We start from the raw sequence: 15,559 nt of genomic DNA, 5'->3' as shown, positions 1-15,559 counted from the left end.
GTCACCTGTGTTTTAAGGGAGAGAGAGAATGGGGAGTGTTAAAAATTATACAACAAAATGAGAAGGCACAATCCATAATTTATTCACATGTGATTATCAGTCTCTTTCTTTTAAATATTAAATAATGTGAAATCAGCAGGTCCAACTTCATAAAGATTTACAAAATAAATAAATACTATAATCAAAATGAAATATAGAGCTAGCATGTAAGAGTCAAGCAGACTACACATACAAAGCAGTTATGATAACCATCTCCATGACTACGAGTATATAACAGATCAAAAATACAACATAGCATCATAGTAGATTATTTGCCCATTACAAGAGTTATGGTTCATAATACATTTTATCAATTTCACACATGTATGGCAAAAAATGTACCATCCATTTTTGTCTTGTGTGAGTGAAATTATTTTATCTGATAACCAACATTTTAAGACATTTTACATTATACCTTCTGAAAAACGCTCGGCTATATGCAAATTCAAATTATATTTTTGGTTGAAAATTTGAACATGGTCAGATAACGCAAAGTGTTATTTATGTCTCTTTGTCAGGTGCAATGGCTAGTAAATAGAAGAAAAAAATAGTCTATTCACTTTAGGTTCGAAATCAGCATGTCCAATGCAGGAAGACTGGCTGGGGGAAAATGTATAGTTAACAAAATGCAATACCTTTGTCAGATGTAATAAATTTCAAAAACTTGATGCCAGCCAGATAGGAATTGCTTACTCTTTCTTGCAGAAGAGATCTTTCCATAATTCATGAGTTGTCTTGGCATACATTCACATCTCTCTTGCAATCAGCAATACATATATTTTTAAAAGCATTTTGTTGTCCAGTACCCATCAAGCAAGAATTCATGAAATTGTAGATTAATTTTGTAGACGCAAGTTTACAAAAATACGTAGTGAAATATAAGTGATACATGTATAATGTATTTATGTCATTGGTTCACATCGTGGAATGAGTGACTGATGGAATAGCATGTAGGAGAAATGTCAATGGGACACGTGCTTAACGTTTTTTCTCGGACCTTCAGAATAGTTAAATGACTCACAACTTGTTGGATATAAAGCAGTCTTTCCAGAAACCCTCGTTTTTCCTAATGTTTGTGTCAGATGCCCTTTTGTCCTACTATCTGTGTCAGATGCCTTTTTTCCCTATTTTTCCAAAAATGGCCCAATTATCCATTCTGTTTTATAATGTTTTTTTGTTAGAATATTCGACTACATGCTTCATTAATGGAAATGGCGAAGCAACTACAAATATGGTCTCTCTGATATGGGAGCAGAGGCAGTCTAGACCGAAAAGACGGATAATACGCCATGAAGAACGCGCTTTTGTTCAAGTTTGCGACGATTAGTCAAACGGATTTATTTTTTAGTTTTCAGTAATTTACATAAATTTCATATTTTTTTCTTTACAAATTAATCTTATTTACCCCGATCTTTTTTTTTTTAAATAGCTCAACTATATCCCTACGATATCGCCAAGGGTTGTTGAAAAGACTATGTAAAATAAAAAAATGGTGATCTACGATTGTTGACTTTTCGTGTCCAACATCAAGGTCTTGTTATGCAAATACTATTTTCGTACAAAATGAATTGAATTATAATTTTTGTCACATTATACTCGTCATTTAAAACCCCATTAATGGACCAAATTTTATTCATAGCTAGAATTTAGATTGTGTGACATAAACGTCACGCCAAAGTAGTCATTATTGGGTGATTACATTTTCAGAATAATAACCAGTACAATGCCGAATGTCTCCTTTTTTATCCGGAATGTTTCGATTGTTTTCTTATAACATTATTCTGAGCTTCACTTGTTTCAGATTTAATTTTTACATTTCATATGGTCACTGCTGTCGTCATGAAGTTCAGGTTCCAAATTCGCAATGCAGTGATAGTCTGTTGGCTAGGTGTTAATACAAGATTATATTACGTGAGAACGAAAGTGAGAGTATCTCCACATTCCTGTAAATTCCTGAACTCAGTGCCCAGGATGAATCGCACAATCCGTTTTTAAAACAAGGATTGGACAATATTTGAATTTTCCTTTTTCGACATTTTCAAAAGAATATAATATAGTCCAAATAACTCATTGATTTTACGAGTGTAACTTTTACTTGATTATCTTTTTGTGATCTAATTGTTTGTGGCTTCGAGTTTACATACCAATTTATTGATGAGAAGACTTGCAACACAATGCCCATTTTTATAGCATTTTTGTCTATTTTTGGATATATTATTAGCCTACACGACTGTTTTGAACTCTGGCGTGTAGGAAATCAATAAATGTAGCATAATACGACAAGAGATTTTGAGGCTTTTAATGTTGCACCATTCAGCGCTTTACCCCAAAACGAACTTGAAAGCGACATTCATTAACTATAGGTGAGACACTGCGTAGCCAAACGACGGCCTTCCTTCCACGTCCATTAATTTTCAAAACGATTAGAAGCCCGCTAAAATACGACACATAATCACAGATAAATGGTAGGAAAATGATTGCATGATAACATAAATAATCAGTGCCAAACAGAGTCTTGTTTCAATTGATACTATTCTGAAAGCTTTTCAGTGTCTTGTTATAACCTTGCAAAATCAATTATCCGATACAAACAAGATAATATGAAACCGTGACGCTGACTCTTGGTATGCACGAAAGATTTTCTTTATTCGTAGCGATTCAAGAAGCTGTCTTTTATTTGTGAAATGAAGAGCTTGATAAATATTTCATTACAACATGATGGGTCATATCGAAAAGTTTCATTTACGGAAGGTTAGCTTATCCCGGCACCTCCTTGATAAGGTTAGACGTCCATAGAGCACTTTATTTTTTCCTAAATCAGTAATGGTACATAGTTATTTGAGTTCGAAGCAGTTGGTCGGAAAATAGACTTTCATTAATCTAGTATCTTGTTTGGAATCCAAATAACTAATGTATTTGCACTCTATTCAAAAGTGACGATTTTGTACCAAATACAACCGTATTAGTTTTATTTATACCGGTGTATTCTTTTCCTTGCTGTTGCTTTAGGTTCGTATTTTATTTGCCGAATGTCAAAGGAGTGAGTTTATAATGTTACCCACGTCAGTGTCGCCAAATAACGACCCTCACCAATTAATTTTCACTCGATGACTTTTGAAGGGCTACCTTGATTGATATTAAATTTTGTCTAAGGCTTTACATGTCAAGGTCGATTTTCATCGTCATCCCGCAAAATATTACAGAGTTGTGGCCCCAGTTTGACTTAAAAACATGCCCCTCCTGTTTCCATTTAACAACGTTTTAACTACTTCACAGAGTTTAACTAGATTTTATAAGAACGTCAACATTAAGACGACTTGGTTACAGTTTAATTTTCACCTTCGCTGGCAAAAAGTTTTTGGACTTTTGTCCTCATGCTTACGCTCAATAATTTCATGAATTGAAACTAAAATTGGTATACGAATTTTCAGTAAGAATGCGTATTTAAGTTTGTTTTCAATATTTTAGGCACGATAGTCCTTATCTGAGTTTTTTTTAAATAAAAATCTTTACCCTTTAATTGCACCATATTTGTTTTGGCATCCGCGTCATGTGGACACCTTTACCCGACGCCTTTTAGATTACTGAGCTTCGCTTAAAATGTGCCCATCAGCCTGGCTGCGTAATTTTTGGTTAGAATGTAGACATGTTGAGCTACTATTGTCGATTGTACTTCTATTTCGCAAAAAATTCAAAACGACCGGGCCACTAACAATGAAAGAAAGACGTGTCGTTTGTATATTCCTGAGTTTCCCTTCAGGAAAAGCAGTTTCATTGAGGGTTGCTATCTGTTAGTGAAATCATTGATCATACAAAACGTATTTTTGAGTTATTGTACCGTTTTGACTTAAAGTTGTAATTCGGTCAGCTCTACACTCGTTGTCAACGTTTTTCAACTTGGATAATTAATTAATTATTTTTTTATCACAATCAGTTATATACTGTAAGGTTGCAATATATCCGTTAACAAAAGTCTTAAGTTTCCTGTCACAATAAAAAATGTTTTCCGTAAATGAAATATTGATATTTGCCAAGAGTACAGTGGGAACACAGTCGGGTCTTTCCGGATATGACCTTTATGACCTTATAAGTACACCGCCTTCTACGTCATGACGTCACGAACCAATGAAGCGTTCATCAAGGCAAAAAATCGACTGTGGTGATTAATTCTTGGTCAAAACATTCACTATTTTCTCTTTCTAAGTTTGAACTTTATACTAAAATGTGTTTCTGCTTATGCAACTAGATGCTCAAAGTAACTAATTTGTTTAAGAACGTAACTGGTTTACCTAACGTAATGTACTTCTGTTATAATCTGCTGATTTTCAACTTTTCACACTGTGTCGCTCTATATAAATATTTTTGAGGTGGAATTTTGGTAGAAACGTATCGAGATGATCCGATTGAAGAGTAGTATTGCTTGGTGGGAGGTCGGGCGGGCGCCTTGGACCAAAAGCGATTGTTCCAACTGAGAATCAGTGAATCAGTAACGTGGACCTTTTCACATGTGAAAATTCTCTCACTAACGACAAGCTTAGTGTTCCTGAGAAACCTAAGTTCAGGAGGACAAAGATGGCCCAAAATGATAAACGTGATAGGCTATGTTTATTGTTTTAAAGTTGATCCTATAAGTTAAGACGATTTCAGACGCAAACATGTAAGAACGTGTTCTTCGAGTTTAACTGAAGATTCCATAACAGGTAGCTCCAAAACAGTCAGGTAGAGAAGTAAAAGTAATGGACTTCCTGTCCGCCATCTTGCTTCAGTACATGGCTAAAAACGGCGATCCCAACTTGGCACGCCATCTTGCTTTTGCTTCAATTGAATCTTGTATAATTTTCGGCATATGCATAGGACTGAACAATAAGACAACAACCAAAAAGCCTATACCTTATGTTTACCTTTTCCCAAACTGACTGCACATCTGTATTGTTTTGTTTTTTTTGTTGTTGTTTTTTTACAATGATTCCTAGTTTACATATTGGTTTCTTCTTGAGCTTACTGACAATTACCATCGTTGTCAGTTAGCATAATGGATAGCAAAATCAGCTGCCGTCTTGGGGTGTGAGAACCTTGACAAAAATAGTATAGTCAGTATATTTACTGTCAAATACATATGTTTTAATAACGGAGACAAATCCTCATACTCAAAATAAAAAGTAGCAAAATCCATCGTCAGCTTATGATTGGAGCAAGAGGCGGACCAAGAACATTGTCCAAGATATAAAAAAAAAGCATACAGAAAATTCTTTCTTTAGTGGCTAACTGAACCCCTGTATTGTCCAATTAGAATGCCAAATCTTAAAAGATTCCCCAGTAAGCCACAAATCTTGATTCGTGACGAAAGTTCATCACGACCTCTTTTCAGCCCTTGCTCTCGGCAAGGACGCCTGTTGCAGATGTGAATAAATTGGCGTTTTTTGGCCTTGATGTATTCCATGATACGGAGACAGCATACACTGGCACAAGGTTTATAATGTAAAGAAAAAGAATTAAGAATGGAAGTCATTCATCCGTAAGCACTTGCATCCACGAACTTTGTCTCGACCTTCTGTGCTAGCTCTAATTTATTTAGTTGTCGCAGACTTCGCACTAGTTGACTTATGTCGGCGTGTCGTCTGTTAAAAACCCTCCATTTTTCCAAAGACTTTAGCGCCTGCTCGGGAATGGTTTTGTCCCGCCTGCCGGCGATCATGTCGATAATCTCAACATCGTGTTGGAGTTTAGAGTTGTCACGGACCGGCACGAAAGGAAGCTTGATATATAGTTTTTTCCAGTCATCACCGATAAATTGGGCGACGAAATGGCATGCTTCGTTCAACTGTCCTGTAAAACAAGTAGATTAGCTTTTACTTTTTATGCAACGTCGTTGAAAAAAAAGAAATATGAATTAAAAGTGTACACAAATATTACACTTAAACACAAATATCACACTTTTTACGAAAATCGGGGCTGTCAGAAAGCTGGAATTGTAGTTCTAACCTAAATGGTCAAGATTCATAACTAATATATTCTGATACGTCCGTCAGACTGTATCATATACAAATACCAATGACCGGTTGGCAATAGTATCGCTGGCAAAAAAATGAGGTATTACATAACTACAGGCACACTGACAACTTGTGGAAGCGTTCTCTGATACTCCGACACCTAGATGACTATCACTATATGTCACGTGTAAATTCAGACGGTCAAAACCTTTCCAGCTAATTTTTTTTTCTTATTATTATTTATGTATTTATTTTTATATTCACAGTTTAACTTATAATGGTATAATTCATCCTAAAACAAAGATAACAAAATAAGTAAATAAACGTATGCTTTAAGCTGGGACCACTGACTCTAATGAAAATGTTGATTTAAAACAGTGAAGCAATTTCAGTTCAATCTGAAAGTTATTTACAGAGTTTGCAAGTGATACACAAATAAATCCGTTTACTTCGCAAATGATCCCTATCAACCCAACAAAAATATCTCCAGACATGAAATTTCAATGAAGTTTTATTCCACATACATGTATAATGTTAGATCTAAAGCAGTTAGGACCATGACGTGAGACCTAAGCTGGCCCGTTGCTCAAAATCATAGAAAGAAAAAAAGAAATATATATATATATATATATATATATATATATATATATATATATATATATATATATATATATATATATATATATATATATATATATATATAATTTCATTGTGAGACATTGCAGTATAATATCAGCGGGGGGGGAAATATCACCATAGTGGCGATATCATTTTTGAAAATACTTTTTAACTGTTCAGTAAAGAGATCTGCTTTTATGTACGTTATTCAAATATATATTTCCATATTTAAATCTATTTTCATTTTTCTGCTTCTGCTTCTTCTTTCTATCTCCCACCCTTCCTCACTCTCGGTTCGCCACAGAATGTACAGATCTTAAAATTTGTCATCTGTGGACCCTCTACTCCATAGTGCTCATTTATGCAATCAATGAAATACCATAAGGAAATGCCTAAAAACGAATTCCAAACACAAAACGTGGACGTCAAATAATTACCTCTCTAATAATTAGCAATCTAAATGAATTATGGAAACTGTTAGTGACTGAACTTGCATGACTTGTTACTATGTCACCCATTATTATAAAGCTATAATACTATAAGACAAAACGGTACACACTTTTAAGATGAAGAAAAAAATGTTGATTTAATATAGTACTAACCAGTTGAAGTAAATTGGACTTTAATTAGTTCTGATTGAAAACAGAAATTAAGTGATACTCAAAAATTGAGTGCAGCGTCAGTTAGTAGGGATGGACGGGTATTTTGCCGGGTTCCCAGCCGAGGTCGATTAGGTTTTAAACGGGTTGTTCGGTTTCTCCGCCGTCTCTCTCACGCACCATTTTGTATATACCATAAAATAATGTTTTTCTTTAACTTTATATTATTGCTGCCGGGGGGGGGGGGGGGGACTGGACCTGGCAAGATCAAACTTTCGTAATTTAACCAGGCCAGGTCTGGGTGGCTGGGTCGAACCGGGTACCCGTCCATCCCTATAAGCTTTCTTACAGTCGATAGTTTTAAAAGTGCGAGGTTTTGTTTATATGTGTTATCAAAGCTTAAGTGAGAAGTAATGAAACACGTGTTCTCCTGGTAAACTGCATGGGCATATTCTACGCCTCAAGTCTAAATGATTGAGTGGTTGATTGATATGGGTTTAACGAAATATCAACCCATGAACGACTTTTTAGTGCCGTGACATAGGAAATCAAGTTATTTATATTCGCCAATAAACGCACCACAGCAGTCGATCCAGAATTGTCGAGGAAAATTTTCCAACTCGCAACCCGCTGATCGTGAATCGACACGCTTGCCATTCTGTCACAGTGGACACCTTGATTGCATGTTAGTAGCATCTTAAGCAAATACTGAAAGCTCGTCTATGATTTTGCAGATATTAGGCTGGTTAACATTGTAATTAACCGTCACAACTTGAAAGGCTTATCCAACTGAAATCTACAAATTATGCACAGGACCATCGCAAGTTGTAACCTCCCAACCTAAATGTCGTTAGAGGCAGAGTAAGAATAAATCTTTCATTGTGACCAATATGTCCCTATGTCTGCAACTTTTGACGAAGAAAGGAAACAAAAGCAGATAATAGAAAATGAAGTACTAACAATATAGTGTCAATCTCTTCCCCGAAAGACAAGTTATTCGATTTATCCAACCTTAGTTAACTTGTTAAATGTTGTTAACGGCACTAAAAGGTATCTGGTCCTAATATGCAATTAGAGTTTTGAACATATATCGTAACACAGATAATAATACGAATAAAATATATAATTTGCTTATTGATTAAAGTACAAGAAATGTACAGTTTTTTACCGTGTTGCTGGTATTCCCGCCGACGCCGATGAAGTTTTCTGAGTGTTTCCGGTGAAACCTTCAGGACCCTTATGTTTTTTATGACGTTGGTTTTCCGGTCTATGGCGTCAATCCTGTCCCTAAGTGACTTTTCTTCCAGATCCATGCCCACCAGGCTTTGATTTATCTCTTCCTGATCGTGTCTATTGGTGATTACCTCAACCTTCAATTCATATGTCCTATCAGATACTTCCTTCAGGTCCCTTTCGAGCCTCATTTTCTGACGCTCCATCACCTCAAGTCTTTCATATAATCTCTCGTACTCTTTGAGGTCGGAATGGAGTTTGAGTTGCATGTCTACTTGTTGCCGTGGCGTTATCATCCTCTTGTTAGTCAACATTTCCTTTGCATCTTCTATTTCTCCATTCATATTATCAATTTGTCTCTGGAACTTTTCAATCTTGCCACAAACTGTTTGCAGACTATTTTTCAATTTAATTTTTTCACGTCTATAAATTAAATATTCCTTTTCAAGTTTGGAAGTGAATTTTTGTTTCCTTTCGAGACTCTTTGATAAAGACGAACTCCTTTTATGAAGCTTTACGACGTCCTCGTGTAATTTTTCTTTATAAGAATTATTGAAAAACACTTCCTGTTCTAATTTGTCCGGGTAAGCTGCATCGTCGCTAGCCCAGGTTTTCAGTACGTGAGATATTTCAACAATCTGAATGCATATTTCTTCCATTAATGTTCCTACACTGGCGCCATCTTCTATGAATTTTTCTAAAGGAGTTTTCATCTCTCCATACTTTAAAATATCAGCATTCATTGAATCCACTTTAATATTTATGTCTTTCTGGTAGCTTCTAATGGCCTCTTCATACTCGTGGACCGGTCTAGCATCCACCCCTTCAGCCTCTTCCACGAAGCTTACACAGTATTTATGAACATGCTCCTTTAAACAATTCACCAGTCTTTCTCTTAGTTGAGGTATAAGACTTTCAAATACTCTTGATCTTTCACACAGTCCTACCAAATCTCTGACATCTTCATTGTCTTTCATACCGTTATCAACATTTCTGACTTTGGTCTTTTCAAATAAATCTTTCCAAGTCTCAGTTTTAGAAGGCTGCCAATTCCATTGTTTGCACAGCTCCCTCAGGCAGTTTGCGCATGCGTCGTAGTTAATTTTCCTCTTACTAAAGTGCTCTTTTGCATACGCCTTTATTTCCATACAAATGTCGTTCACGGTGTCTGAGATGAACTTGTACTCCGTCTCACGAGAGCTTGGCGCCCTCAGACCGATAACATGATTTCGATCTTGATAGTTTGGGGGCATGCTTCGAATATTTCATCATATACTGGTCCAGCATTCACTTATCTTGGTCGATATGTTCATCCTTTGACACTGTTCTGGCCCTCGTGCTGAAAAGATGCAAGAGCTCTAATCGTTACGGGTCGCAAAAGCTTGAAATTATTCAACTCGTTTAATAAATTCATTATATTTGAGATTATCTGTTACTCGTATATCTACTATACTAGTTACGTTAATATACCAATATCAAAACTTTCTTACCTGGAAAACGAGTAATGACGTCTCATTTCGTCATAACGTCATGCAAACGAAGTGCGTAACGGCCGAATCATTTAAACACACTTCAAAGTCAATTCACTACATTATCATGCGGTTGGGTCAAGTAAAATTGTTGTTTCAGTCGTAAGATAAATAGAGCCTTGCATTTATTTTCATTTAAAATTAAATTTATGAAACTGTCGGATAATTTCAGTCTTTTGCTTGCCAAGGTTCGCGAATGGTGTAAATTATTATGCACGAACTTAGTAATCCCTTTATACTACATTAAAACCTATATGCATAAGTATAAGTAATAGTCATTGTCAACAGAAGGGTTCTAAACTACTACATGCTACAAATAATTGTTTTCCAATCACCTAATGACCACACTTCACAAAAATCTAATTTCACACTTGCATGGTTTTTCTTGTTTCAAACTGGTATGATTCTTCAGGAAGATTTTCCAAGCCGAAGATTAGAACTTTGCACCTTGCGCCGCAAAACACGACCTTAACAAACAATACAAAGAATTATGTGCTATCTCAAATAACTACACATGTATACATAATAAAAAAATATCCAGAGAGTTCACTACGTTAAGACATTAGGGAGGGTCGAATGTATGAAACTAATCTTTGAAACTAATCCATGCTACTATAAAGCCTAGTTAATGATGTACATTATGACGTCTGCTTCTTAAAAATGGTTAATTACTCCGTCTGAGATAACCCTTCCCAACACCGACTACCTGTACTGAGCAAATCATCATGAAAATCTATTAAAGCTATAAACGGAGACGTAAGTACAAATAGCAAATACTTATGTTTTGCTACAATACATACGAAGTTATAAACCAATATACATAAATACAGACGAGAGTGCGTACAGAAAATACATGCATTTTGCAAGATATGGTATCATGCATGTGATGTTAATTTTCTCAGTGATTTCAAACTTGTTTGATCTTCCAAAGTTACCAAACTTGGTCTCATCTTTATATGTTCTTAACACACCAATTTTGAACATTTTTTATGGATTGTATAGGAAGTTATGGTGTCGCTGTTTTGATTAAAATGAAAAAGTATTATGTTTGAAAGCGTATCTACTTTTGATATATAGTATGTGGAATAATGAAAGTCAGGGAAGCAAAGGCTCAAAGGTTGCAAATTGCACAAGGTGTGTGAATGAATATTGAATGAAAATATAGTTATGTTGTTGTGAAAGATAACGGAAATCGATGAAAAATCGGTCAAAACTATATAACACTATACAATTCTTTGAAGAAAACAATTTGTCTGAGAATAAAGACTGACAGGATGCTTAAGTTTCATATGTGTGTCCGTTTCCTTGGCAACAAGACTGATTGTCCCAAAATTGACGAACATGAATTAAGTCATCAGAAATGAGTCAATCCCAAAATCAGATCTCGCTCTCATCCCATCCAGTGAACATTCTGGGTGAATTCGGTTGCTGGAAATACGAATATAAATCGCATCTTTGTGTCCAGCTACACGATTAATTCAGTATATACATATAAAACAGAAAATGCAGCGAAAGCTATAAAAAAATAAAAAAATAAAAATAAAAAAACGAGGTAAGAATTTAAAACCGCACGAACGCAAAAACAGAGACCGCTCCAGTGGCCTAGTGGTTAGAGCGTCCGCTTCGGATGCGGGAGGTCGTGAGTTCGATCCCCGGCCGAGTCATACCAAAGACTTACAAAAATAGTACCTAAATAAACCACACACACATACAGATACACACACTTTTTTGTCGAACGGAACGTACGCAATAATTACTGAAGCTGAGACGCCTAACTGAACCACACACACACGCGCATTTTTCGAATAGAATGTACACAATAATTACTGAAGGCAGTCCAAGGTTTAAATGCACGTCGTAAATAATAGTTTGGTTTTTACAATTATACCAATAAAAGGAAATATTTCCTTTGAACAAAATCCCAACACCCTATCACATTACCAATATCTTTTGATTCCCGTGCAAAAGTTGAAATGATTGTTGATGTGTATGAGGTTTTACCATCAGTGTGAATACCGGATTGAAAACGCATCCTTCTAATTCCTTCTGTCAAAAGCTTTGTTGCCAACGTTGTATTTGTTTATCGTAATTGAAGTGCCGGAAGCTCTATTTTTAATCTTCCTAACTGTTGTGCCATCGATGTCAAAGGATTTGACATATAATCTCCGTTAAAGCTACAGCCGTTTCCGAGGACACATCAAAACAAACAGAAGTCATTATTAAATCGGCTCTGTACGCCCTTAGACAAGTCAAGAACAACTAATATAGTGCGCGTCATTATCATTATATCTGCCACCAGGAGACAGTATGAAAGGCCAACAGTGCGTAGGTCTGTAGAAACATGCATCAGCCGGAAGAAGGACCAAACAATAATCAACTCAAGTGGAAATCTTGTTACATTCAAAATGGTGCCATATACATTTAGGAATACGTCACGTGTATACGTTTATACCACAAAATAGATGTCAGAAAGGAACGGTAGGGTCGCCAATATACATGCATGTACCATGATGCATTAAAAGAGTTAACAAATCACACACACACACACACACACACACACACACGAAAAATACTCAAACAAATAAATGTGTAAACACAAAAGTACACAATTTTATTTAAGAAATATTTAAACTCGTTTTGTTCCGTCCCCACATATGTACACATAAAAAGCAGAGAATTTTTATTTTTTAAAAATCCATATGAAAGGTCAATGACAGTGCAAAGGCCACTGTTTACAAGGAAAGGTTACCAGTAATTGTCAATATTGAAAACATGTAGCGCTTCATTAATGCGAGTTACGGTTATATTGTACATACATCAGCTTTTATTTTAAGGACATGCTTCCATGTTTGCATTGCTATGACTACAGATGTGAGAACATTGATGGTATATTCCAGTGCTCCCAAAACTTATAACATTCGCGTACCCTATGGGGATCGGTCTTATCGGCGTACCCCTTTTGGGGATCGATCTTATCGACGTACCCCTTCTGCCAGTGCCGTAGTGTTTATTTTAGTGTGAATTTTAGTGATTTATTTTCTGCTACGCACCCGCTGAGAACATTCAGCGTACCATCGGTGGTACGAGTACCACACTTTGTGAAACACGATTACATTACTTGGTCAACAGTTGAAAAGATGTTTTTTTTAAATCGCACAAGCACACGGGTCATTCCTTACTAATCGACAATATCAATCCAAAAATCAATTATGTGTATGCCACTTTCTCCTGATGATAGAAAATGGTATTATCAACAATACAAAGGTTGCAATTTACGGAATTTTTTTAGTAGAATGGGGAAAAATCTATTTATGTATTGGTCATAATATCCATTAGTATTTAAATCATTATTATATTGGGGCTACACAGACTTTGATGAACTTGGCTTCTAAACCAACGACAACATAACAGCCGTACAAACAATGCCCAGTATATAATGCATCCCAATAAGGTCATACAGTAATAAAGTTATAAAACGAAAACATACAAATAAACTTCACAAGTTCAAAGTATGGCATTAAACATCATAATATGCAGGGGATACGTTTTGTATATAAGAATCGGAGGACAATTGATATTAGCAACAATAAAACCACCATTAACATCTTCAAAGACAGGCATTCCCATTCTAGCAACCATCGGAAATGTTTGTTGAGACGACTAAATATCTTATTCTCCATGATACTGCATCACGCGGAGCGTCATGACAACAAAATCACATCAAGTTTTTTCACAGGATGCGGTGCTCCAATTTTTGACGTTTGACCATTCAGTCCCGGTTTTCTGCAGATGTTTAAATAATTTCTTTATCATGTATAACCATTTATTGTGCGTGTATTTGACTTTACGCTCGTTCAGAAATGCATTACGTCATTGCACAAAGAAAAAAAAAGAGAGAGAAAAAAATAAACATTGTTTAAATGTAAAAAATTAGATGCATGAAAATATTACTCGGTAAAAGACAAAATAGACACTTTTACATTCTTATATATCCACTATCGGTCGACTAACCTTACAATAGAGTTTTAAACGTTGACTGTGGGTTTACAAGTAAAACGGGGATAAAAAAAAAAGCACCGAATCATTCTCGTCGTCCCAGAACATTACAGAATAATCTTCAAGGGACCCCTTCTTTCACTCAGTGAAAATTTGCTTTGAATAAAATCTATACAATCCGTGTCAGGAATTCCACTCGAAAATGGAATTCTTTTAGACATCATATTTACTTTATCCACCCTATTAAATGGTTTTTATTTAAATTATGCTACGCATTAAGTAATTTTCAATTACAAACTACCCATCTATATTGACAATGAACAGGCAACCAACGGAGAGAAGATTTCCTCCTTTAACTTTCTATTCAGCCATATCCAAGTAGAAAAGAAACGGTCACATTATTACACTGACATTATTCCAGTTCTGTCTACGTTTATTTACTCTTACTACAGCGTAGAGAAACATGGAGCAAGAGTCAATACATTTTATATAATCGATACTATATCTGACACAGGTGATCTGGAATTGGTTCCATTTTCATCTGACAAAATTGCATGTAGCATTAGACAACGTGCCAAATGTCCGAAGAAGGCCCTGTGAAACACTTCAGAAACAATTTCAATCAGCTTAATAACAGCAGCAGCAGCAGCAGCAGCGGTAACAACAACAACAACAACAACAACAACAATAATAATAATAATAATAATAATGTCTTTATTTAATGAAGGTGACTAATGAAATGATATCTTGCTTTATCTTTCGCATTTGCATTAATATTCTGGATCCTCTGAAACGCCATGGATGGACGGTAAGGGAAATTTTATCGAGTACACGGTACGAGGTACCGGGCTGGAAATAACCCGAGCGGGTCGGTGTTTACCGGGTAGGGTTTCTCTACTACACATTCTCCAACATTCCCAACCCACCCGCCCTCTCTCGCCCCCATTTTCGTAAACCATAAAACAACGTGATATTTTATTTTGCTTTTTATTTTATTACTTGGAGGGGGGAGGAGACAAACCCGACACGATAACATTTTATTTTAAAATCGGATCGGGTATTACAGGGTAGTGGAAAACCTTGCCAGGTCCGGGTATCCGTCCATCCCTATATATATGTAAACGCATTGAAGGCATTTTAGAAAAACAATTAAAGTAAAATAGAAAATGGTGATACACAGGAAAAATGTGCTAGTAATCTGTATAAACAAATTTGAAGAAAAAAATGCAATTACAAGATAAATGCACCCGAGTAATGAGCTCCCTATAATCTTTATGATGTTATTTACAACGAAGGAAGCAATGTATATATATATATATATATATATATATATATATATATATATATATATATATATATATATATATATATATATATATACAGATATGTCTGTGTCTGTGTCTGTGTCTGTGTGTGTCTCTGTAAATTTAATTTCTTCCACAAAATTTTAAGTAATAGAAAAGGATCGGAAAATAGCAAAGTACGCACGTTGATAAATTGACAAGATGATAGCTCTACTACGTTCAATGGCGTCCGGCAACAATCAAGTACCGAA

The 15,559-nt window shown here is 35.6% G+C and overlaps 1 protein-coding gene across 2 annotated transcripts in view; it reads right to left on the bottom strand.

Annotated features, from left to right (window-relative positions):
* Positions 1-66: 66 nt before the first annotated feature.
* Positions 67-15,559, bottom strand: part of LOC149779888 (uncharacterized) — a 33,812-nt gene continuing 18,319 nt past the window's right edge. For both annotated transcript variants that reach the window (XM_089936574.1, XM_089936573.1), the window contains exons 2-3: positions 8,415-9,818; positions 67-5,865 (exon numbers count right to left, since the gene is read on the bottom strand). In XM_089936574.1, coding sequence (XP_089792700.1) covers positions 5,549-5,865; positions 8,415-9,732 — 1,635 coding nt within the window. In that variant the 5' untranslated portion in view covers positions 9,733-9,818 and the 3' untranslated portion in view covers positions 67-5,548. The remainder of the gene's footprint in view (positions 5,866-8,414; positions 9,819-15,559) is intronic.

The sequence above is a fragment of the Sinohyriopsis cumingii genome, chromosome 16 (genome assembly GCF_028554795.1).
Source record: "Sinohyriopsis cumingii isolate HCF-2022 chromosome 16, ASM2855479v2, whole genome shotgun sequence".
In the NCBI taxonomy this organism is placed as follows: domain Eukaryota; kingdom Metazoa; phylum Mollusca; class Bivalvia; order Unionida; family Unionidae; genus Sinohyriopsis; species Sinohyriopsis cumingii.
This window is presented reverse-complemented; position numbering and strand designations above follow the sequence as displayed.